This window comes from Rissa tridactyla, chromosome 13, assembly GCF_028500815.1.
Source record: "Rissa tridactyla isolate bRisTri1 chromosome 13, bRisTri1.patW.cur.20221130, whole genome shotgun sequence".
NCBI classification, from domain to species: domain Eukaryota; kingdom Metazoa; phylum Chordata; class Aves; order Charadriiformes; family Laridae; genus Rissa; species Rissa tridactyla.
Window position 1 is genome coordinate 12,898,970 of NC_071478.1, and position 27,049 is coordinate 12,926,018.

Below are 27,049 nucleotides of genomic sequence, written 5' to 3' on the forward strand. Positions count from 1 at the left end.
TAAATTCCTGGTAAAGGAAATAAAGATCCTTTATTATGCACCTGGGAAAGTACGCAACAGGATATCACAGATCTCAGTTGGATCTGTAGAGAAAATTGCCACCTACTCCAGAGAGGCTGCAATCTTATTTCAAATTTTTATGCACATCTGAGCGTATTTTTTGATTGCTGAACCAACTGGTGCTCTGCATGGACAAAAGCTTCTGTGGTAAGATTGAGTTGCATTCTTCACCCTTTTTTACTATGTTTTTAACTTTCCAGAAAGTTCTTTTGAAGTGCAAACAAAAGAAAATACTTCTTATTATTGAGATGTGTAGATAAAAATGACAGTTGTGAAGGAGAACTGAAAAGAAAAAAAAACAGTAAATGAATGCGTTTGTGGAATGTTTCTGGTATTCAAGCCAGAGTGCTTCTGCCAGTAAAACAGCTGGCATAGGTGCCCCTTTTAGCAGGGCTTCCACTGCCACATCTCACTTTTCAACTTTGTTAGCTTCCACCAAATCTGAAATACCTCACTGGCTGATTCGAATTAGATAAAAAAGGAAATTAAATATTGTGTTATGGTAGGTGAGATATTATCGGATGCTGAAGTCAGGCTAACACTTGTGCTTTCCTCCTTAAAGAAAAACTTCTAAAAAAGAATTTAAAAAAAATGTTAGTGTTAGTTGTCAATTTTCATATAATTGTAAAGAGAAGAGAAAGGATGGTATATTTGCATTTTATTCTTCTCTTTTCTTAAAAAAAAAATTATGATCAAAATCAGATGCCTGGCATTCAGTTTTGTTCTCAAGAGAAAGGAGATGGATCAGATTTGAAACAAGCTAACAAAGACAACATACGATGAAAAATTAAATCTTTTTGCTAGACTGCAAATAAAATTCAGGCAAATTGTTAAATGTGTACAGAGCAATTAAAGTGTGTTTTAATTCCAACATTTTCTTCATATTTAACTTGCTTTGGGCTAGATAGCCACAGACTATATTGTAACTCTGCGCCATAGTACGACTGGCCTAAGAACATACATTTAGGTGGTCTCGGATGAATTGGAACAGACTTGCCACAGTAACTGTTCTGTGCTCACTAAAAAGTGTTATTTAAGTAAAATTATCTCCAGGCCATTCGATATTTAAAATTGTAGGCTAAGGTCACACCAGGCAAAGGCTGAAACCCTGGTATAGGCTAGATCATCAACAACTGTTAATTAGTGCAGCTCTACATAACACCCAAAGGAACAGCTCTTTCAGCTTCAGGTTTTTGAAATCTAAGGATGTGCAATATTGACCTACGTAGTTTAATAAAAATATGAATGTTTTAAATAAAAAGTTTTTTTGAATGTATTAGCCATTTCTGTGCTAAACTGTAATGTAGTTTAAAGGTCAGTCTTATAGAACTGATGCATGGAATAACTAACACAGCTAATCTGAATTTTCAGAACACTATTTTTACCAAGTTACAATAGAACCCTGCATCTCACTCAGCAATTTTTTTTCCTGATACCTTCAGGATGAGTTTTACTAGATAAAACCTATGAAATGTTCAGTCACCCAGCAAAAGGCTGGTTCCTTATGTACAGTAATGCTTTAAACCTTGAATTCAGCAAATGGATAGCTATATGAATAATTAAAACACGATATTTGTCTGTTGCCTTCTTTAACTCCATCTTGAATCAAAGCTTCACCAGTAGTCTCACCTCTGCACTGAAACAGTCATTAGTAGTGACCTCAGCCACTTCTTTGGTTGTTTTTTCCTGCACATCTTTTTTCACAGGTTCCTAAAAAATGAGCAAAACCATGTAACAATATCTGAAATACTGCTAGTTGCCCATACTGTAGCAGGTCATAATTTTCAGAATTAAGTGGTACAAATAAATTTTTCTACAGAGATGCAAACTAAAGCAAAAACAATGGCTAGTCTATTGTAGAAAAACTTAAAGTGTCACTAAGGAAGTTTGGTGCACAAATAGGTTCTCATATGAAGTACCTCCCAACTGTGCAAAATGCATACATGCTTTCTAAATTACTATACTTAAATGCTTAGAAAACGTAACTTTTCTCTTGGAAAACTCTTATATAGACTGCTGTGTCTAACATAAAAAGAAAATCCAATTTCCAAAACCAGGAATAGGAAATTACTTACCTGTAATTGCTCTTCCCTGAAGAAACACACTGTGATAGACCACTATGCTTGGATCTGTGCTTTTACCCCCCAAGGAAGGCACAGACTCATAAAAATCCCTGAAGTCAGACACAAGTCTTTTAGTCCTCCTTCAACCATCAGTTTATTCAAGTGTAAGGAAGACATATTCCCTCCTATTAAAAAAATTATATAGCTAGATTAATAAAAGACTTTAGATCACTCAGCAGTGCACGGTGCTCAGGCTAAAAGGATGTGAAAACAGTAATTCTTTCCTGCTCTAGTTTTAGATCAAAGAGCTCATATATTGATTCCAAGCAAAGCAAAGCTGGAGGCCCTAATGAGTTACATCTATATAGTCAGGATAGAGCTGATGTACAAAAAAGGCTGAAAGACTCCACAGCAGACTCAGAGACGCAGATGAAATACTTGACACACCACATAGTTTTTGCACAACAGAGCAAAGCCTGGAAATATTCGAGTATCAGAAAAAAAAATAAATTTTAAGAGCAGAGCATTTTGCTTGTTGTAATCTTGACTTGAGAAGGCACAAAATTCTTTCAAAATTTATGTTCCTGTGCAACATTTCAGCAGAACAAAGGTTCAAAGTATAACGAACAGTATCTTCACCCACTGGAGAACTGCAAACACCAATGTTCTAATGTAACAACTGAGGCAGCCCACAAAAAAAAAAAATAATAGAAAACTGAGGGAAAAAACCCCAACCAAACAGGCCCCAACCCAGAAATGGTACTAACAGCAAAGCAGCTGGAATGGAAAGAGGATTTTCTGCAAAGTATAAGGATGAACTAATGCAATGTCAAGAAGAAGTCTGAAGGTTCCACCATTTCATGGAGTTGAGGTACACTTGAACAAGACTGGTCAGCAGCAGAGACAGATGGCAAACTGACGCTGCTCAGGAACACAAGCCTTACCAGAGGGCTACCAGTGTACCTGAGAGCATGCCTCACTGAATCCTCAGCAAAATTCTGAATATTAAATGTCTTCATCTGTGAAAACAGGCTTTCAAAAGTAGATTGGAGTTGTAGAAATGAGTTGCCAAACAAGACCCCTTTAAAAAAAAAGTCATTTCCAACAAAAGTAGTCTGAAATATTTGTAACTACATTTCTGTATATTCATGAACACAAATGATCTATCCAGCACATAATGCTAAAAGACAAATAATTATTTATTTCCTCTAATTTGCCCTTCTAAATTTCAGAGTACTCTTAAAGGTAGAAAGGTGTCAGATGGGTGGAACAAAAGACTTTATCAGTGAAACATCTTCAGAGAAGCTGGTTCAGAAGCAGCTTGGTTTCAGAATTGGAAAAATTTTCATATTTTGGGCAATATTTTATTTGTATCAGGGCACACTTTTTTTTTTTTGAGTGAAATGAAAAACCCAAAAAACTCCAGGTATTCGGACGCCTTTCAGTCTCCTTTCCTGTTACTGTTTCCGTACAGGTATCATCTCTGCATTGCACATCTATTTGTAATCTGTAATGCTAACCACCACAGCATCATCTCATAACACAATAAGCAACAAAACCAAAAACCATAAACTTGTGTCAGTTTTCTCATCTTCTCTGCTACAGAAACAGCATGCAGCAGACTAATGCTGGTGGGGAGGTTTGGGGTTTTTTTTTTTTTTTAGATTGCACACATTATCTGTATTTAAAGAGAAAGCTAGAAGAAATCTGATTTGGACTTGGAGCAGAAGCATCTTGCACTCCAGGAACAGCGCAGTTTCCCGTCTGCTTTGCTCCTGACACGACCCCCCCCCCCTTTTTTTTTTTTTTTTTTTTTTTTTTTTACAGCTGGTGATACCTTGAATGACGTGATTAAAACCAAGTGGTAGAACATGGCCCTAAGGTTTCAATGGCTTAAAGGCACCAGTACACTGACCACTGGTATAAGGTCTGGCACCATTTCGTTATATCCATTGCAAGACTAATGCCACAGAGCACTGAAGAAAAGTTTTCTCAGCTGCAACATTTCTCTACATCTTAGCTCTGGCCAGCCAGCTCTGCCAGCTCATAAGGAAAGGAAAGAGAGCTGTGAACCTATCTACCCATAGCACAGTTGCTCAGGGAGGGAGGCATCACATACACCACCCCCTCCACCCAGGCACTGACAATGTGATTCAATCAGCCTTATCACAGAAAACAGATGGGAATAGCTTCCTTTTCTCCATTATCTTTCATTACTATGTGATGTATTGAAAAGGTGCAATCTGAGCTTAAAACAGTAACAGGACCTAATTATAGAACAGCAGAACTCTATCTTTTTAATGTGCAGTGCAGATATAAAAAACTGAGAGAAAACAATACTGTTATGTCTAATTTGTTAAACTCAATATATTAACATGACTATCTGAACAGTCTTTGGAGTTTGGGTGTTGGAGTTTTTTTTTAGTGTTTCCAACTTATGAAGACTTTCATCATAGTTCACCTAATTTGCTTTTAAGCCATCAAAAGGCCTGTTTCAGTGATCATTTCCTGCTTTCATTATAGTGAGGTAACAAAATCTCATACAACTCCATATGTAAGAAACAATTAAAAAAAATAAACATAAAGTAATATACGAAACATCATCTCAAAGTAACATTACATGAAGAAGTGACCCCAAAGTTTTCCATGGAAATGATAACGGTCATTTTTCTTGAGCTCACATCCAGCAGCTCTAGGTGAAATGAACTACAGCAATCCTGCAGTAGGTGGAGCTCGATGCCATGTGATGATCTACAGCTCCGCTCCTGTGGACCTGGAGGTGACCCCTTTCAGTGCTACCACAGGTGGCTAATGGCACACAGGAAGCACTGGCCATGCTGCCTTAGACAGCTCTTTGTGTGTCCTCTTCATCTTTAGAAAGAAAATTGAAGGCTCTTAAGGTATTTTTGGATTAACGAATTCTTGTTAAGAGCTTGTTTCAGTCGCAAACCACCGCCTGCAGACATTCTAGATTTTATCCTAACAATTCCCAAATACTTCCACTTTCTCTTCTAAATAATTCTGGAGATTAAAAATTGTTCAACTCTAACAAATCCTTCCTTTTATTAAGCATTCTCTCCATTTCATACACTTGTCATCTATGCAGATGTCATTCTGTAAATTTTGAGAAGTTCCAACTTCCTTCTAGAAATCTTATTGTGAAAATAGCCTGCACTGGCAGTGTCTATGCCATCTACAGATGGAGAGTACAGGTACAATCAACATGCTTTTAGGTTGTACACTTTCAAATTTTTTGTTTAAGCTGATGAAAGAACCCATTTCCTTAGCAATTCATAAAGGTTCTTCATTCTGGCCAACTCATTAAGTTTATACGTTATTGTCAAAAACAGCAGATTGACACACTTATTGCACTCTTTTTCCTTGTAATATATCACTTGAATAGGAGCATTACGATTACATTTGCAAACTGTGAATGTGTTTTGATGAAAATAAATCAGCACAGCCTCATACAGGCCAACATTTAGCCATCCAAATGCAAGATTGTCCTGATGAAATATATTTTTTAATTTTACAAAAATTTTTAGAAAGCTTTTGTGAAGCACTCCATACAGAGCTTACTACTGCTGTTGTGCAGGTGGGACTGTAAATGTTGAATTTTAAAGGCAGTATTCTAGCCAAGTACTTGGGATTATTTTATATTTTTTCCCCTATTTCTTCATTTACTGCTGCTGCTCAATACTGACCCTTTCTGCCCTTTCACTAGAATGTGGGAACATGGAACAGAGATCAGAACTAAAAGAGAATTTTCCATTAAACACAAGAGGCTCAGAGACAAAGGGTTTCATTAAGAATATATTACAGAAAATTAAGATTGCTTTAAGAGTAATGCTATTTCAGTGCTTCAGCTTAAAAAACCCAAGCCACAACTAAATCTACACACGTAAATATATATCAGCATCAAAGACAAGATACCCGATTTGTTAAGGTTGTACTGTACCATATCAATAATGCAAAGCACTTTGCAGTTGAGAATCTCTGTTGCCAAGGGGAGCACTTGATAAGAGCTATTGCAGCAGCTTCCGTTCCTTGGTGTTTGATCAGAAATGGTCCTGATATCGATGGAAAGGGGCACTCATCCCACTGTTTTACCATAGGTAGTTTTAATGAGCGAGGGAGTTCCAGTCCTGCTAGGTCTCCTTCTGCACTCCAATGAACACATTACTGTCAATATAGACACATCAGGAAAATGGAAGGAGGCAGCTGAAAAGTGAGAGAAAGGTCATCTGCTAGTGAAGGCATGAGAAAAATTTGGAATAAGTAGATTCAATTTCACCTCTGACATCCTAAATAAAACATTTAACACCTTATCCCAGCTAGCAGAAGCCTTTCTTTTTTGATTACAATGAATTTTTGTACAAACTCTACAGCTCATTGTGCCTCTACTCCCCGTGTCTGAAATGGGAAAAGTAACACTCCTTTTTCATTAACATCTATGAAGTATTCAGCTATTATAGTGATGGAAAGCCTATGTACAGAAAAACTGTTGTTTTCATAATAAAACCAGCTTGAATAGCTTGCTATTGTATATTCCATTGATTTCCCTCTGTCTCTCATATTCCTCGGGGAAATTATCTTTTGATTTTCTTGTCTCCAAAGAATATTTACCTAATTCTGATAAGTTTGGTAAGTTTTGTAAAAATAATTGGATCAAATTAATCTCAGTTGCATTCTTGTCAGTCCATTTACTCTACAGTTACTTTTAACCCCGTAAGCAACTACATTATTTGAGCTGCCATCTTTATAGCCTCCATAAACTGTTTTCATTATGAAGATCTGAAAATTTTGAAATGTGTCCTTGGAAGTCAATGCAAATAAGTAAGCAAAAAAAAAAATATCACTTCTGTATGACATGTGTCTGTACTGCTTATATTTCTGTATTCTGTTTCTGTCATTTACATGGTCTCTGGGCAACATGCAAATAACCTAGGTACATGCAACACTCCCAAAGCATTTTATTCACATTTTTGGTTGCATACTGGCAGTGATATTACTCAGCTTTAGCTAATGTTTTCTAGATATTTTCCCCTACTGAAGTCAGAATTACAAATGTTCTCACCAAATCTTCTTCCAGAAGACCAAATGTCCCAAAGGCATTTTGGATTGCCAAAAATCCATGCTACTAAAAATGAATGTAATCCCTGTTAAACTGAAAAAATAAAAACCTTTTGCACCACAGTAGTGCTTACTTCCTTCTTGCATTTAGTAGGGTTTAAAATAGATTATGAACGTGCTGAAAAGAACCCTTTAGGCACAAAGGATACTCAGGAAGCAGAAGCATCTATAAATCTCTCTAAAAAAATTAGTTTCTTACTTCTGCTAGTCTAACACAGGATTTCTTATTGGAATGCTATGCTAAAAACATGAAAGTTCACGAACCAAGGCAGGAGTACCTAATAAAATTATCAGATCGATATCTGCTACAGCACAGAGTCTCTATTCAATCCAAAAGCAACAAACAAAAAAGAACATGCTATTCTGTTTTATTTCATAGTGAGAACAAAGTTAATTTGAGAAGGAGTTGGGGAAGACACAGCTGGAGAGCAGAGTTACCAGCCTCAGGAAATTCAAGGAAATGTAATTGAGAACAAATTATCTCTTTAATTACTTTTGACCAAATCAATAAAAACCATGGAATAAAAAGCATGATGACTGCCACCTGGTAGAGGACAAAGAACACCAAAGTTGAAAATTACCACAATACTAAAAGACGGCAGTGTTAAGAGCAATCAAAGCACTTCTTACAGAAGAAAAAAAAAAAAAAAAAGAGGGTGAAGGATATTACTTCAATAAACAAGCAGTGCATGTAGAAGTTAATGGTTGTTTTTGGCCACTGCTCACTGTTCTCAGCTGTGAAAATCGTTATCTCTTTACTATGTCACTTCAATTTCAAATTGTCCCACTCAGGGATCAGAAAAAAAAACAACAAAACAACCAAAAAACTCCAAGACCTCCTGTTTCCTTCTGAACTTCCAAGGTTTCTCCCATGCTGGCTTTTATTTACTAAACACCAATTTAGGAATTATTTAAGTTTCAGGCACAGCACTTATTCTTGTCAGTGTGTTAATAAAACAGAGCAAGATCTTACCTCTCCTTTGGCTTCATTCCCAGATATGAATAGTAATACTCACACCTGGAGGTCACAAATATGTAGCTAAGCACAGCTGGCTCTGAGTGTGATGGATGGGACAGTCTTCTGGCTAGGCAGAGATGGAGGGACTACAGTGGCTACAACGGCATCCAGTGGCAGTGACGACTCCAAAGCTTATCTATCTATACTACTTACACGGTCCTCATTACTATAGTAGTTTAGCAGTTCACCACCTTTAAGACATTAATCCTCGCAATATACTTGTCAAGTAGGAGAGTGGTATTATCCCTTTTGTATATATGAAGAATGAAGGTAGAACAAGGTAAGTGACTTGTCCCTGCTCACATACAACATATACAGGAAGAGCAAGATATTGAAAGCAGGTCTGTGAAGCCAAAAGCATGCGTCTTAGTCTGGAATCACCAGATTCCCTCCCTCAGTCTGATTAAATCTTACAGCATTTGTCACTGTCACTGAAGAACATTAAAAGGAGGCAAATTTCTGAACCTCCTTCTTTCTTCTCAACCATGTTTCAGGTTAACATTCCATAACTGTTCTTCTTCATGTGGATGCTAAGCACTGAAGTTAAACTGGATTTCAGATGTGCTGTTGACACCTTGCCCTCTGCCTTTTTTTCCCTGTCTTATTGCAACTCCTCATGGACCTTAAGATCTGCAGATTTGCAAAGAGTTCCTTTAAAAGTCTTGGCATTTATATGTGAGCAGGACGACCTGTTTATTTTACAGGCTGAGTAAAAGAAATTTCACTCTGATATGACCTTTGCTCGGATTTGTTCTTGGAAGGAAGCAGAGCGTCCACTCTCCATCTCCAGAATTCTGTATCTAGATTCATAGCAAATATGCTGAGATGACTGGCTCAACTGACCCGTTACCGAACTCTTCCCAAGGTCCCTGACAGTGAACATCTGCTTTACCCTGTTCCACAGCAGAGCTGGTTTAGCTTGAGATGAAAGTCTATTGTTTAGTAGAAACTAAATTTCACAGCACCAAGGAAGCAGCATCAAGGTGGCCTGTAGCTAAGCACTGATTTTTCTGAGATGTTCCTCTGCTTCTTTCTCACAGGTCCTTATGTCAGGAGTTACTTCAGCTGGAAATGGCAAAGAATTGCAAAGTGCTGAACTGGCTCAGGAGCCTGAGACAAAGTACACTACTGCATAATAATCACTACCCTGTGCTCGCCGAATAGCTTAAATAAACGCTTCACGGAAGTACAATTAGAATTAGCAAAAATAGAAGCCTTAAAAACAAATAATGAAAAAGGTAAAGAAATTAGGCAGTTTAGGAAGATGGCGATATCTCACTGATTTTTAAATAGTAAACTGTCTTTGAGATACACCCTTTCCCTTGCAGTAACTAATTCCTTTCTCCTCTCCTGCCCAGCTTATACCTTAAACTCACGCACAGACTAAATCCTTCACACGGGGTAGTATGTCATTTCAGTCTCACCAACACCGATTATGTATAACCTCTACACAATAGACAGAAAAGGCAGGATGGCGAATGGACTGCCTCTGTTCTCTAAAACCACAGTCACATTAGCTAGAATTTCAAAGTTATTGAAAATTCAATATTACAACACAATTTTTCCTCCCAGGAATATGTGTCTTACAGTTTTTGAATAGGCCTGATTAACGTGCAGGCATGCCTAAGAAGTTATTTACTTTTTCAATGGAACAGATCTGACTTCTACTAAAAGCACCATCATTGGCCCCGAAGAAAAAACCAAACCAAAACAAAACACAACTCAGGAAGATGAGCTACTTCCTATTTCACTGTCAGACCTACAATGGAAAAAAATTTCAAGTGACAACATAATGCAGACAATGCAGTGAGATATGCTATATAGCCTGAGGTAAAAGAAACTGGCTTTGGAGTCTTTTTTGTTGCAAGTTGCTGTAACCCACATAGCGAATAAATGGATTTGGGGCCAAAACCATAATCATCACCGCATCCATTCCCACCGAAACGCATTCTCTAGAGAGGTCCTGGGGGCAAACATGCACCACTCCTGCTGGTTTTGTCGATAAATAGAAAATCTCATTCTGCAAAGACTGTTAAGCGAGCATTTTTTGTAAGATCTAAAATCATTTTAAAGCACAACAACAAAGAAAAACACATTAAAAAAAATACAGTATGACAGGCTTCCTGGCACAATTTTCTCAAACAACAGCTGGTCAAGTATGCCAGACTCACAAGAAAGAAAGAGCTGGCTGTGCTTTCTAAAGGACATTATTTCAAACAAACTAGATCTCAGAACTTGGAAAGAAAAGTTTTTTTAGTTGGCATAGGGACAGGAAAACTATTGGTAGAAGGAACAACTAATTATGGATAAATTCACCTCTGGAAGGAACTGTGGATGCATAAGCAAGACCAACTTTGCCCTTGTAAACAGAATGCACAGTGCATCAGTCTCAAGAACTTCTGTCTCAAGTTCTGAGACAGTTACTTTCTAAACTTCTTTTAGAAAACCTCTTTCATGCAAGAAAGCTGAATTCAAAGTTATCAGCTTTATGTGGGTGATTTTGCTTTACTGATGTCTCAGAACATCAGAGAGCGTATATTAGTAAGGTTTATTAGAATTCATTGTATCCACCTGTATTTGAATTTAAAAAAAAAAAAAGAGGAAGGAGAAAGGGCTTAGAGATTTTTCCTGGTACTTAGAGTCAAATTACTGGATGTTAAGTTCCTCATTATGTGAGCTCACTTTGTGCCTGCCTAGCACTTATTTCTAGAATGTTTCAGCCTGATGAAGTATGCTTATTTTTCCGACAAAGATGAAGCTAGCCAAAGTCTGAAACCCTTCTAATGCGAATAATGATTTGTTAGAAGCCTCACAGTGAACTAAACTCTGATCTCTGGGCAGCCAGACCCAGAAGTGGTTCACACCTGCAAATACGGACACGGTGACTTTCAGAAACATCATCTTAAAGAGGATGGGCAGGACCAATGGAAGCTGGGAACAGCAATGCCATGGAAAACCATGTTTATTTAAATGCTTTAGCTTCCAGAGCTCTACGACACTGGTTGCTCACAGACCACATCTGCAAAACTTCAAAATTTACCAGACAAACATTTATTTTGCTACAAAGTACCAAAGTAAGAGTAGTAGAAAACATAGTCATTTCCACAATTAAAATTGGTTACTCTCAGATGACAGTAGAGTAAGTTTACATGCTTGTGTGTGGGCAACCAAAGAGCTAGAACTATGACAACCAGAACTCTAAAACACTATAATTGATTGTCATTTCAGATTGCATGACCCTATTTACTTTATTTACTTGCAAGGAATATGCCAAAATGTGTTTTACCATGATTCTTCTCTAGAGAATAGCTGTGAATAACTAGAATAGCCATGGTGGTTTTTGCTTGTATTTTTATACTCGCAGGACACAAAAATAAGCCAATAATCTTCATCTCTATCCTAGGCTTTACTTTGGCCTTAGCGTAATAAAAAGAATGGACATTACTGAACCACTTTCACAGTAAAACTTTAAAAGGTCTTGAACTTTTTTCCTGTGCTGAAGGCTGAGGGTGTCTTATTCAGGATTATGCAGAAAAGATCCATCTTGGACTTTTGAGTAAATCAAACAGTCTATAATTGGAGAACTAAGCTAAGAAGCATTCAGTCAGATGAACACACATACCTACCAAAGCCCTGTTGTAGTATACTATTTATTTGGTCACATACCTAGTTTGATAAGAAGCTATGAAGTCTAACATAGTCTTAATCAGTGTGAAAGATTGTATTTACTTTCTTTAAAAGTTTGAGAAGCCTTAGGGATGTGTCAAGAGTCTAATTTCTGGACAATCCATATGGATAGTCTAGAATTAGCTGTGGGACTATGACACATTCTAACAAAATAGCAATGTCTTTGGATAAATGCTTAAGCTAATATGTTCTGTTTCATAGCTCTGTTTTTTGCTAAGTAATAGCTAAACCTCTTGTAACAGCAGCCTGAAGGTGTTGGAAAGGCTGGACAGAATACTGTGGCTGGAGAAGAAAATGTCAAACGTACAGGGAAAGATTAAGCCTGAGCTTGTTAGAGCAATTGTTTCACTTGTATCTCCCCAGCTCACCAGTGGCACACTAAATGTTATTCTGGGATCACAGTGACTCATGTTTCTGTGGAAGAAAATAATAGAAAGCCAACATTAACAGAAAGCTCAGCCGATTAAACTTCCTCCCATCTATAGCTTTCCTAAGAAAACTTGTGTGGAGGAGAGCTGTAACAGATTGCTTTCCAAGTAAGAAATCTAAGTTACTACTCAGGCCAAATAGTTATCAAAAGCCACCACTTCTTTTTTCTAAAGTGGTAGCTGATATCACAGCTGATATCTGTAGACCCTGAGCTTTTGGCAAACAAACATTACATCCAGTTCAGGGAGGGTGGAGGAAGGGATGAAGTTTGTTTTGTTTTGGGTTTTTTTCCCCCTGAAAGACAGCTAAGACTCAGTGACTAGGAATAACAAAATCCTGTAAAGGAATGTTAGAGAAGTTTAGTAATAGTAATTCTCTTTCATCATCACAGCACTTTAAAGCTTTTTTAAAGGAATGCTGTTTTCTAGCCACATCAAGATAGATAATGTCCCAATGCACAAACTACTGATACAGATTCTCTCCTCTAAGACTGCAGACTAGTTAATCAGAATCTCTAAGCGGATTGGCAAATACAAAATTTTTGTTTAGTGTTACTCAGCATGCAGTGATATACCTAAAGTCAGAATGTAACCTCCTATATGGAATAGCTAGACAATGATAATAATACAGTAGGATCACTATGGAATTTATCCATCTTTTTTCAATTTATGCTTTTTTTTTATTCAAAACTTAAACTTCTACATTTATCTTGCACACTGCCACATTTTTGATATTCTAAATCATATTTTAAGAACTCAGATGATTGAGTTTGTATAATGAGAAATTTAATGACCTGTAAAATGAACTGAGTGCATCTGCCAGCCCTAAAAAAGTCATCTTTTCACCACATGCAAGTCACAATATGGGACTGACAGTTCCATTGTTATTCTTCCAGGCAGCCACTCCTGTTGCTTTCCTAAAACAAACGTGCAAAAAACCAACATTTTTTGATGCAAGTTGAAGGCCAGGATTATTAAAATGCTTAAATATTTCTTAATATAGAATAAACAAAGAACATACAATGGTTGCTACATAAATGCACATTCTCCCCAGGTAAACTGAAAAGACAAAGTTTACAAACAAAAAAATAACCAAATTCTGAACCACTGTTTAATTTCACTCAAGCATATTTTTGTCAAAGGGTCAAATTCTCTGCTGCAATAAAGACCCTAACTGAATCCATATTTTGACAGGAATGAATATAGTCCATACCACAACAGCAGAATGAATATGCATCCACAGACTGGCTGGCACCAACTTCATCCATGATAAACATGAGACAGATGAACACGTCAAGAAAAGGATCTTAGTGGCTATGTTTTATGCAAGATCACAGAGTATCCTTTAATCCTGATACAAAGTCCAAAACATGCTTTTTATCTACACCAAGATACTAGCATAGGGCTCTGCATGGGTTGTAGGTGTAACATACTGAACTAAAATGCCCTCTCTTTATTATCTGTTTGTAATTTATACTAAAATTCAAGCATGCATGCGCACACACACACATCCCCCTTATTCATACCTAGTGCAGGCTGGATCATAAATTAAGTTTGCAAGCATTCTGGCATAGATTTGACTAGGTTATCTGCAAATAAAGCCTTATATAATTTTATCTGTTACTTAAAAAGAAAAGTACTAATATTTAGCAACTACTCTACCCTTCTTGTAAAAGAAATTCATTCCAAACTGCTAACATCCAACACATAAATAAGGGAATAAGCCACAGCTAAACCGCCAGAACTCGACTTTCCGAAGGACAGCTATTTTGAGAAGCATTTTGTGATAGCTGTGCCAGCTGCACACACAGACTGCATTACATCTGTGGCCCATTCTCCTTAAGCATTGTCTTTGTTTTGATATCTTATTTTGTATTCCATTAGTTTTAAGGCTGTATGTCATACTGCCATTAAATCACTGTTTTCAAGCAATAGTGTCTTCCAACTGACCTCAGAGCAAAAAAGCACAAAGACTTACATTCATACAATTTGCTGTTACAACCAATAGGTGCTGGAAAGCCTTACTCCAAAGCCTCAATCTTACACAGCTAACTTGCTCTGACTTACCAATTATTGCTGTGCACCAATTCAGATCTCACATAGATAATATAAGCTAACATTAATTTAGGAGTACAGCTGAAAGTGAAATACCCAAAGGGAAAAAAATTACATATACAATAATTTACCAAAAGCAGCTTTCTTAAAAGGGAAGGATGCAAACATTTCTGATGAGCTAATGGAAATGGCAAAGTGACCATTTGGAAAAGGTTTGTTGGTTTTTTTTGTAATCTGTTTTTATCTGCTTTCACCAAAAGATGAAGTGAGGTCACTGTCAGCAAGTGTGATTTCTGACTGCCAGACAGCAGAGTTGAATAAATTCCATGCTGCTGAGCTTCTAGAAGAAGCCAGAGAAAAAAATAAATAAAGCTTTCATCTGATGAACCTGAATAGGGATCACTAGGATCCTGCCAAGATTTAATTTCTCATTTTTCATGGATTAACATCATTGTTTATAGTTCAGGCTGTTGCATAGTGACACAAGCTCTAAACAGGGTGACAAGAAACAAACCCAACCAAACAATTCCAAGATACAGCAATGCCTCTGATGGGAGTTTAAAATGAGCTTATTTTACAGAAATCCATCTATGAGGTTCACCAACAATGGCAGCATTTGTCGAGGCAGAGCTTGCGGGTGAAGTGCCCGAGAACCCTCCAGCGACAGCACAGCTGTCTTCACAGAGGATTCAACTCCCTGAACTGTAATGAGCAATTTGTCTCACAGCTTTGATCCACTGTCAGTTTAGCTGACACTGACTCCAGGAATTAATTTGTAACGTTTCAGGCTAACCTAATAAAACAAATAAAAAATTTAAGTAGTGTGTGGTAGATACCTGTAGATAACCTATCACCTGCTGCAGTTGTTAACAGAAGAGTTAAATGTCTTTCTGTTACAGTACAAAGGCTCTCAGTTTCTTGAATGCATAAATACATAACCCTAAGATATAAAGTATTAACAAGGTAAAGCAGCATAAAGGACAAAATATTTGAACCATATGCTCCAACCTAATACTGTGTTGATCCTATGTATTTGAGAAGCTTCCTTAGAGAAGATACCTCCTTTGTTCAAATAAAGGATCTGTTCAGTTATACAATCTGCCCACTTTGGAAAACAGGTTCGGAACTAGAGGGAGATCAGTTTCAAGTTTTTAAAACCATCACAATGGAGTTGGACTAGAATATGTTTGGGTTTTAATTACAAGACAATTGTTATAGATTTTCAATTACTTTGTCAACATGATAAATGCACTGTGTGAAAGTCATAAATACTAGCTCTGGCATAACTGATCAACCCTAATTAAAGCATTAATACCAGCTTTAGAAAACATTTAGGAAGGGGAATATAAACTCTCTTTAAATTCAGTCCTACTGCTATGCTGTCATGACACTGCAGATGAATCACAGTTCATCTGTTTCAGTCCATTCTGGACAAAAATCTTTGTCAGTAGCAAACTGCCACTATGTTGTGGCTTAAGGTTGTTCACAGTGGTGGTGCGTGACAATGACAGCCACACCATTCTTCACCAGCCAACAAACTTACCAATATTATTACACCTGCAAGAACACACTAGTCCTAAGAGTTACTAATGACTAGACTTCCAGACCTTTACTATTTCCTATTTCCCTGTATTCACGTATGTGTCTGGCAGTAGGTTGGGTGACTGGAGCGAAACATTGCTGCTGGGCTCTCGTGTGTGATTTTTAGTGAGGAATGTTTTGCATGTAGGCTCCACAAAATAATATTTTTTAATGGCAGCACTCTGTCACAGCTTCTCTGTCATATCCAACACAGCCAGTTAGCAGAACTCAGATCAAGATGACCAGTAGCACCTGGGGTCACACAGCACCATAAATACACAAAGTATCAGTCTAGTTGTAGGGGAATTCAACCATGTGTGTAAGTCTTATTCTAAAACTGTCAGACATAACAGGTTTGACTTTCTGCCATTACGTCATCAGTGGAAAAGACAGCGTTTGTCCTTTATTTTTAGGCTATAGTTACGAGATAAATTCATACATTCTTAAATAGCTCCCCAAACAGCAGGGGACACAGCTGACTACGAGGATCATTTGTTATCTAATAAAGCTCTAAGTCTTCCTCTATCTGAACGGGGAGCTAACAGATTCAAGGAGTACAAGCAGTTAAAGAACAACTTTGAGGGGAGAGGGAGGAATCACCAGAGACACAGGGTTCTTGAAGCACTGAAAGGGAAACATTGACACACAGTGGGACCTAATGATGCCACCTAAGAATCCTGGCCAGATCGGGATCCTCAGTTGGAAGACAAATGAGGCTATCTGACCACCAGTAACCATTGGTTGTACCTGCAGGAGAGAAACGAAGCACTAAGGCCAAAACTAGTGAAGTAAATACATTTCAGACTGAAGCACTGTAGTCCAAGGACTGCTCTAACAGACGAGGAATGACATGATTTCACCCTCCCAGAAGTGCCACAGGCATTAGCTCAAGGCCAAAGACACAGTAGAGTGCACTCACAGTGACTAGGATTGGCCAGAGGCTTCAGTGGGTTCTGTAATTTACTGCAACCTAACTTCAATTGCAGCAGAGAAAATATTACAAATAACCCTAACAGCTTTGCGGTCTCTTTATTTCAGCATATGGATTGTTATCTGGAGCCCGACGTGATACAGCTAGAATTTATCTTTTACAAGTAAGGAAACTTAAAAAAGTCAAAGTCATTCTTAAACAGGAAAGATTTGTAACAGATGCAATGTATGAATGAGCAATTACAAATTCAGATACTTCACAACAGCTTTATGAAGCCTCTTTTGACCCTTAAATGAAATTGTTTAGGTGCGTATGAAGTAAAATGCCTGCGGACCAAAATCTAGCCATGTTTCACTTGAAGAACTGTGCCTTACTCCATGATCACTCCACTGAGGTTGATAAGACAAGCAGATGAAATATCCAAGTATTCCACCCACACCAATAAGGACCGTGGAATCTGTCTTTTGTACCTGCTTAGACTAGCAGAGAGGACACATAAACCTTTTAGCAGTAAGTCATTGAGGAATTAAGTTAAAACCTCCCTCTTAATACACTGGAAAAAAAGGTTCCAGGCTACAATACCTCAAACAATATCACAGCCTCGTTTTCACAAATATCATAAAGTAACTCCTTTTTCCAAATCAACAGAAACCAAAGTAACATTATAGCTACTACCTCCATTCCCCATACCCTGCTTTAGTGCTCTTAATGTAAAGACCGACAGTTATATAGCTGCCTAATTAACTTGACTATCTTCCCCTAAAAATACTCTCTATCTTAGCTCTCCTTCTGTGCAAATAGCATAATGTTAATTTAATGGAAAGGTCATATTATACTACAAGGAATGTAGTGACATTCCATTACGTCCTTCTCTCCCTGCTTACAGTCCTCCCCCCCATTGCTGTTATGCATTCAACACTTTTTCTATAGGCATTTCATGAATAATGAGAAGGTACTCTAGACATGGAAAATGCTGCCTTCCACTGCTTGCAATTTAAGAGACATCATTGTATAGTCTCAAGGAAAGCAAAATACCACCAATCTGATTTTACACAAATGGTTTTTCCTCTGCAAGCCAAACAAGCTGTAATTACTATGCTTTTCCCCCTCACTGCTGAATGCCTTCCTTCACTTTCCCTGCACAGGGAAATACTCCAATTTAAGAACAGTTTTCAAAATTCTTGCATTCAGATCAACTTACCCTGAAACTGTTATTTTTCTACATGAGAAGGATGATGCATGCCATGCAATGATTCGGGGGAATTAGCAAGGTGTCATGGCTAAACTTCCGCTTCCTTAAACTGCTGTCTGCTCACTTAAGTTCACCTCTCCTTTTTCAATTGGATATATTATTCTTCATCATTTTCTACGCTGAGTTCTCTGGTAGTATTGCTCTGCTGACCACAGTTAATCAGGGATGGCTGATAGGACCTCTACATTCAGTCTGCAAAGTGCTTTTGGCATCATTTGGGGTGAAACTGATCTATAAATATATTATCCTTCCTAGAAACACAACCCAACCTATCTACAAATCTAGTCCTGCATTTCTACATCAGTTCTGATTAATTTTTTCCTCTCTTGAATATAAAAATCTCCACATTGTTCATGTTCACCTGCCTCTGACTACATACCTACCACTTCCTACTAGTGATCACATTCAAGGACAGGTTCCTAAGTTCCACATACACAAAAGAACACAGCTTTCCCATCTGAAATATGTTCTTACATTTCTGGTACACATACATTCATTCCTGACATAACTCTACTGAACACGACAGTAGAAAAATCCATGAGTGTCTGGTAAGATCAGCATTAACGTTCCTTTGTGCTACCAGAGTGACACAAAGGAATAGGAACCAGAAACTCATCCACAAATTATGAAGTGTTAACTTTACTGTCCAGTGCAAGTTCTAAACTGACTGTACCCATAAACAGTAACAACCATTTATTAACTAGCAATTCTAGTCAAATATCAAAATGCTTTTTCCCATTCTCTCCCAAAAATAGCCATTTGACAAAATGTTTTCATTTGTTGAAGCAATTTTTAACTGCCACACTGCAGCCAGGGGAGCACCAGGTTCTTCAAATACAAGGAATAGTCCATCTCTTTCATTACGTAGCCTACACAGTATTGGTATGCACTATTTAAGAGAAGCAGACATTAAACCTGTTAAAAATCTAATGTTTTGAATATTCACTGTAAAGTGTAACCTTTGTAATGCACTTTTCTGCTGCCCCAGGCATGATATTGCAGATCAATTCCCAAACCTAGGTGAGCAACGCAATTCGCTAAAACGACAACTGGAGCCGTAATCACAGAAGTGTAATGCACCATGACTGTACCAGCAGCCTGACATTTGGCAAGTTTACGAAAACCTTAATAACAATGCATTATTACATTTTATATGCTTCCCTTAATTCATTATGGAAGCAGCCTTTAGGAACAGAAACTGAACTTTTGAAATTGATTAGACTGTTTTGAACTTAATAGCATGGAGATTGTGTGGACCATACCGGTTAGCTGCTGTTCCATAGATATGTCAAACTAGTTTAGTGATCATAAAGCCTTTATTTTTATAGAACATAACATTTCCACGTAGTTAGGCTCAGGTCAGGAGTACCACCTAACATTTAATATTCATGTTAGAAAGTAAAACTACCACTCAACCAAATAAGAAAAGTCCAGTCTTAGTTCCATAAGCACAGGCCCTATCTCTAGTCTCATCTATATCACCATTTTTATTTCATACTCTAAAAGACAAAGCAAGAACACTTGCAGGAAAAACCAAGAGCTCAGGATCAGAAATGTCTTCACTATAATACCGGGTTTACACTTTCCATATGCAATTAGCTAAGATAATTAACTTTTCTATGTCTCTTTCTCCAAAGGTACAACAAAGGTAAAGATTGCCAGTCTCACAAGGCCAAGAAGAAAAACATTTCAACAAAATTCTCAGTACATGAGTAATTAAGTGTTATGGTTAACAGTAATAAAACCACTTCAGCTCTGAAGGACTGTTTCTCTTCTAAAATAGCCAAGAATTTCTAACAGACATGCAACTACAGTGGCAGAAAAAAAACCACAGACAACAAGAAAAACAAATGAAATTCAGAAATTCTGCCTCAACAACAGTTTCACTATGTCTACTAAATCTCAAATACTTGCTTGGCAGTGTTGCTAGACTCTTGTTAGCATTATTGCAATATGATGTAATATTTACCTATTTTGTCCACGGACATGAACAAATAAGAATTTCAGTTCCTCAAAAATGGTGTGACTGACATTTTTCAACTTTTCAGTATGGGTTCTTAAAAATTAAACCCAAGTTAAAAGAAACATATTTATGGCTCAGGCTAACTGAGGAGAATGAAATTAATTAATAAAACCAACAGTAGCCAGTGTATAGTCTAACAGCTTAATCTGATATAACATTTGTTGAAGGAGGCAGAAAACTATCTGCTATTGCAATTTAGGCATATATCCAAAGTTGATAAAATATGTCTAAAATTGAACTTTCCTTCTTATATCATTTGCTCTGTTCCGGTTCCATCTATGACAACACCATTGTCTATCACCTCACAGCTTCTCCTTATCTTTCATTCCGCTCCTTTTAGTACCACTCCCACATGACCAAACTGCTTCAGACCACTAGGTTCAGTAACCTAAAGCTATACCCTTTCTGTTATTCCATAGACAAACTATCCACAGTCTGCTTATTCACCACTTTCTAATACTCCCCAAAACCTTATGCATTCAGGCTTACTAACATTTAATAACGTGTACATAAAAGCCGCAATATAATGGTACATTATCATTACATTGCAAGTGTCTGGTGGGTCAATGCCTCCTCAGATAGGTGAGAAGTCACATAAGAGACAGAGAGATGCCATTAGGCTGTTCATTTCCAAACGTTCTCCGAGTTTGTTGCAACAAGAACTGCATCTGTTACCATTTTTAAAAAGGAAGAGTAGTGTTATGCTTGCTAATATAGTTAAAGGTTATAGAAGGAAAGACAGTTAAAATACTTGAGCAACTCATTCTATTTACTGAAAATCAACATTATGCATAAGATGTGTACAACCAGAGTATCACCTGCTCATTGCTAGCAGCAACCATGGTGAAAGCTGGAAACATACATCAGCTTTCATCATGATAAGCGTAGCAAAGATGTCACCTCAGATGGGTAATGGGCATGAATTCTGTCCTGCCTAATGATTACCACACTGAGAGCTTGCACATATAAGTTCCCCCCTCTACACACAGGCAGAACAGCTACTTCCCTGTATATTCACTCCAGAAAGAAGGGGGGGGACCGAACCCAACCAAAACCATGTCACAAATTGTATCTGGTTAACATCAAAGAAGAAAAAAAAAGCTCACGCCCTTTTACCTATTAAAAACAAGGAATAGAAACCAGAGAAGGTTAGCCAAGGAAAAACTATCTGCAAAATTGACCTATGTTAATTACATACAAGAAGTCTCCATGGAAACCTAAGTCAGGCATACCTGTATACCCATTGTATGGTAGGCTTTCAAATGGAAGCATGACACAGTGATGACAGAGTCTTTCAGACATTCCTTAATGCACATGCAGCCAGGTCTCTCAGAGGCTAAAACAATGTACCCTTTCATTTCCATAACAAGCAGTAGAAACTTTCTTACAATGTGACACTATGAACTTCGAAATTGTAATTACAGTGTCACTGTGCTCACACCTGCTTTCTGTGCTTTCCACTATCTGTACTTAATATCTTAATAATACATAATACTTAATAAATGTTTTGTCAATAGTGAGGTGATAAACCATAGTAAATTGATAAAGGGCAGGTTTCCAACTACTGACTTTTCTTGCACAACCTATTTCTTTCTCTTCTGTCCCTTCTGTCCTGCTCTTCTAGAGCATTTCTAGCATGTAGGCTTACGGACAGCTGCAAACTGTTGTGACTTTGGAAAGCAAGAAAAGGCAAAAAAGCAATAAAAAAAAAGGAAGGAAGGAATTTCTTGAAAATTAGAAGTTTCCCATATTAAATGAAATTTATTTTGTTCATGATCTGCAACAGATAACCAAGATTATTCAAGCCATGACACAATCTATATAGCTATTGCAGTGGTAGGATAAAGACAAACCTGTTTTTGTAGATGCTTTTAGTTTTTGCACCAATTTTCATAACAGCCATGCACTGCTGTTATAGCTTCAAAAAAAGAAAGAAGAACGTAGGCATAGTTTTGTAGTTCTTCATTCCCAATTTTTCATCATAAATGCACAAGGACAAACAGGATAAATTTGGATCACCAAAGAAGCTTAAAGCATGACTCTCACTGCTACAATCTCTTCTGTACCCTTCCTGTTTCTTGCTTGTTCCCTTCTGTCCAAAACATCAGCCCATATAAACATTGTAATTCCTAAACTCACAGTCTTTGTGACATGATGAGTGACAAAATAATGCAAGCAGAAAAAAAAACCCCAAACCTTAAATCAAATAGAAATTAACCCTTGCAAACAAAGGACATATCAAAATTCTCACTTTTGTGCTGCCAATATGCATTTTTTAATTGTTAAACAGATACTCAAACGTTTACCAACAAAGACTTTGAGACCACCTCTCACAAGCAGTGGAAAGGTGTGGAAGGGTCCAATTTTATCAACCAACAATCTACCAAAAATACCCCAAGAGATACTTGAATCTGAGCATCTCTATCAATGCTTTGGCACTTCTGAATAACAGCCATCGCAGTGGTAACTCACCCTTATATTCTACCTCATATAGCTAATATGGAAAAAAAATATGCCTAGAAAGTATTAGTATTTTGTAGCTTTTCACCTCCAAAGCCAGTTGAGTAGCTAACAGAAAGAAATATTGTGCTATCCTCTTTCTTACTAGCATTTTGTTGAAATTTAACATTCTTTAAATAGAAAGTTCCAAGGTATTTCTGAAGCTTATTCTAAATCTATAATAAAGTTTTGGTGTTTTTTTTTTTTTTTAAATTACTCAGGTATAGTGCTTCTTAGATGCAGCTATAAGACTGGGGTTGATCAATATTGTTTACTCATTTCAGAAAGCATTAGGAATGACACCACACCCAAATAGTCCAGCTTGACCAGTTTCTCCATTCTGGAGATTCTAGAAAGACAACCCACCACTAACATTTTCCTGCTCTTCCCAGAGCAATAAGGAATTATGGCTGACCTTCTCATCAGACAGTTGGCAGGAAAATGGTTCTTTGCATTCTAAGTTATGCCCTGAAATACATGTTTTTAGCCTTCTGGAAAACAAGATTTTAAATTGGAAACCCTGATAGATCTTTAACTGCAGCAATAACAAGTAACATCAGCGTAATTTCTCTTGAAAGAAATTGCTCTGTATTCTTATCCAGTTTCCAGCTTAAAACCTTTCATTGCTGATACTGTTGTCAATCTTATCTAGTGACCTATTTACCTAAAGCACAGAATTACACATCAGAATTTGATGAGTACAGAGCAGGCTTTGACACTAATAATACTCAAGATTTTATGGACCTGGATTCTTTTTGGGGCTTGGTCAGAAAGGCCACCTTTCTTTCATGTAAAAAGTCAACAAGCCACCTCCAAGGTTTTGCAAATGAATTTGTCATAGCAATTAAGGGAAAGAAGCTATATAAACATGATAAAAGGTGACTAACATCAGCATGCACCGTTACATTAAGAAATAAGAGAGAGACCTTTAACACACTGCTCTGAACACTTAGGAAATCAAAAATACTGTCTGGATAGCTACAGTCTTTGACTTTCAATGAATCAGTGCTGTCTGCAATGTGCACCTGACCTGTGAGAGAGAGCGGAAAAAAACTTCAAACCAAATGAAGTAACTTCCAATTATTTGTAATGGAAGCTCAAAGGGCTCTAACTCGCAGTATGGGTATGGACCAATATTAACACAACACAGAATCAGGCAGCACCAAAGGGAGACTCCTCCCCAACATGTTTTGAAAAGGCATGAATCTGAAATCCATTGGGAAGATGCTAGGTGTAGCTGCCCTGGTTAAAATACATGGCCCATTCAACTTACCAGGATTCTTTTGATCTTCTGATGGGGCTTTGCGCAACCTGGTCTAGTGGAAGATGACCCTGCCCAGGCTAAGGGGTTGCAACTATCTGATCTTTACGGTCCCTTACAACTTTACTACCAGGAATATTATGATCTCATGGCATCTATAATTAGACATACACAGTATCTACCGTCTTCTCAGTTATTCAAAATATGGGGACTACTAGGTGTGGGTGGGAATGGAGGTAAATAACTCACATAAAGCAAAAATACAGGTAATACAAGGTATTTTTAAAATTAGGTAATAGGAATACATTTCTGTTATCTCTGGAAAAAAACAACAAACAAATAGATTTTTGCAGAGCACGCTAGCAGGTTAAATAGTGAGAGTTTGCGCATGAGCAGCATGAAATTCCTGGGCCTTCCCCAGTTTGTGGGGATGGAGGGAAGTAGAGGCTCAGGTTCACTGCCAGGAATTTTTATTTTAGTTTTTCAACTTAGTAACCATTACCTTTTTGGAAAAGGAAAAAGAAAAGAAAAAAGGCTAGTCCGAGATTTTCAAGACTATCTAGTGCTTTTAGCCATGCTCTCCACAAAAAGGAACAATAGGTGTGACTACATCCCCTCTGATAGCTTCATGAATCTAAAGCATAAGCCACAAGCACACATTTAGTGACCTACATATAGTTTATTTGCTGTACAAACGGTATAGTTTTAACGTGCTAATTTGGTTAAGTAGCTGAGTTCCAACTGGGTTTCAGAGCACCCTTAAGGATCAAATTCCAACATCAATTTTCAATACCAAGCCAATGACAAGCCACCATAAATTAACTAACATTTTCAGGATTATCAGAATTTTAAAGAGTATATCTGCAGTTGAAAAATCTTTAAAGCAACTTCTAATACTCAGAAGGAAAGATGCTTTAAACATTAAGGGTTCAAACAAGAACACTGTCAACACTTGCTGGACCTTCACTAATTTATAGAAACAAGCCTCTGGATGAAGACAGCCAGCAATATGCTGCTTTAGGTAGTATGTAAAAATAAAGTGAATGCCACCCATTGTCCACTTAAAGCCTAGTACACTTGATCTAAAACTAAGCCCTGAATGCAACACACACAGAGTAGAAAATTAAGTAGTGGGTGGACAGAATCTTTCCTGCCTACCCTGAATAATAACTACACTGCTTCTGCTGCAGCTGTCAGAGACTATTCCTTGGGCACTCCATTAGAAAGCACATAGCTAAGCGTAGGCTCAAAGTCACAGAGACTGATGTTACAGATAGTAGGCTGGAGAGACTTCACTCTGTTTCCACAAAGACAATTGCTCTCTGCACAAAACAGCACAGAAAACTGAGAGCTTCAGATCTCCTTGTGTGAGCCAACAGCACTGAGAAAAAGAAAACAAATGGCAAAACACTGCAAGCTCATCTCAAGCATCAGTGACTGAGTTCTTGTCCCTGTGGTTTAACAATTCAAGCTTGACTTAAAAGCGACTTGAGACAGTACAAGGCCCACAATGTTGGTGGATATGCAACACAGAGGAGACCAGGAGATAACACCCAGACAAGCAATCAAAATATCACAGACACAGCTGGCTAATCCCCTTACACCTTCCTGAAACCCAAATACAGATGCGGAGTAAAATATAAAATAATTAATTCACTACCTCCAAAGCCATCTCTACCTATGTAAGTTGTATTACAAACACTTTTATACTATTCTTATTCCCGACTTTTGAGCTTTTTACCCACCTCTCAACTGCCACCATTTTTTGTTCACGCTTTTTAAGCCATCCTTTGCCCTCGTGCCCTAACTATGGTTCCTCTCCTTCCATTTCCAAGGCTTGTTATTTTTCCATCAGTATTTTCCCTTAAGTACATTCTCATTATCTCATGTTTTCATTTATTGGCCTGCTATTGCCTCTGCTCCATTTTAATCGCTCTCATTAAGAGCTTTAAAGACCAGTTCAAAAGCGAGTTCCCAAATCACAATATATACATCAAAGCAGTCCTGCTTTATTTACAAATGCTCTATATCATCATCAAATATTGTATTAGACTGTGATTATTCACAGGAAGGCACAGAATATCATTTCAAACATTTACTTAAAACAAAAATAACAATTCCTTTCCCTGGAAACAGGGGCTTGTAATTTACTTAGAAGAAAAGCCTCCCTGCTTCTCTATTTAAAGCAGAACCAGGAAAGTCAGGCCTACCTGTGCCAGCCGTCCCAAAGCATAGAGGTTGAGTTTCTTCAGGTCCATGTAGAGAACATCTCTAAGCTCCTGAAAAGGCTCCCAAGTGGGGCTGAAGTGTCCCTGAGTGATTTGCTTTTGCCTCCTATGGTAGTTTTCCCAGAACATTTGTTCTCTTGGAGGTTCACTGCTTCTGTAAATTGTTCTGCTTCTGGCCAAGACCTTTCCTTCCTTCTGAGCAAATCCAGGCAAAGCCTGAACACCCACAAAATCCAGAGCATCCAATACTTCAGTAGCTGCCTGCACCTTGGTCCTGCTGTTCTTAGATGGATCTGATACCACAGGTGCCTTGAGTCTGCTGCTTTTATGTGGTTGTGGTACCACAGGTGCCTTGAGTCTGCTCTTTCTACTTGCATCTGCTACCACAGGTGCCTCAACTCCACAGTTTTTAGATGCACCTGGTACTGGCATTGTTCCAGAATGGTGTTTTTACTCCCCAAGTTATTAAAACCTCTAGTTTCCCAGTCATGAAAATACACACCTGCTGCCCAAACTCTGAAGCAAGTCTTTTTAATTTTCTAAAGGGCAGCCCAGCAGAATAACCTGCTGCTAACTAACAACACTACGCTCTCACTCCCCTCAGCAGCCCCTCAAACAACAGAAATAAATCCTGAGCAGCTAAAACCTAACCAGTCTCCAGGGGAACACCCAGAGCACCTCCTTCGGAAGTGTTTTATTATAAATAAAGCTGGCTTTACACAGATTATCAGCACCACCACAACCTCCTCTGCCCACAGTCCTCACGCCACGGGCTTCCCGCCTCCCAAACTCTGGGGAACAGCCAAAACTCCCTCCAACCTTTCTCCGGG

At 37.9% G+C, this 27,049-nt stretch overlaps 1 protein-coding gene across 1 annotated transcript in view; it reads right to left on the bottom strand.

The window, feature by feature from the left end:
• Positions 1-26,651, bottom strand: part of CCDC60 (coiled-coil domain containing 60) — a 62,341-nt gene extending 35,690 nt beyond the window's left edge. Inside the window, 2 exon segments of the mRNA XM_054219911.1 lie at positions 1,704-1,770; positions 26,202-26,651. Coding sequence (XP_054075886.1) covers positions 1,704-1,770; positions 26,202-26,651 — 517 coding nt within the window.
• Between the last annotated feature and the right edge of the window lie 398 nt (positions 26,652-27,049).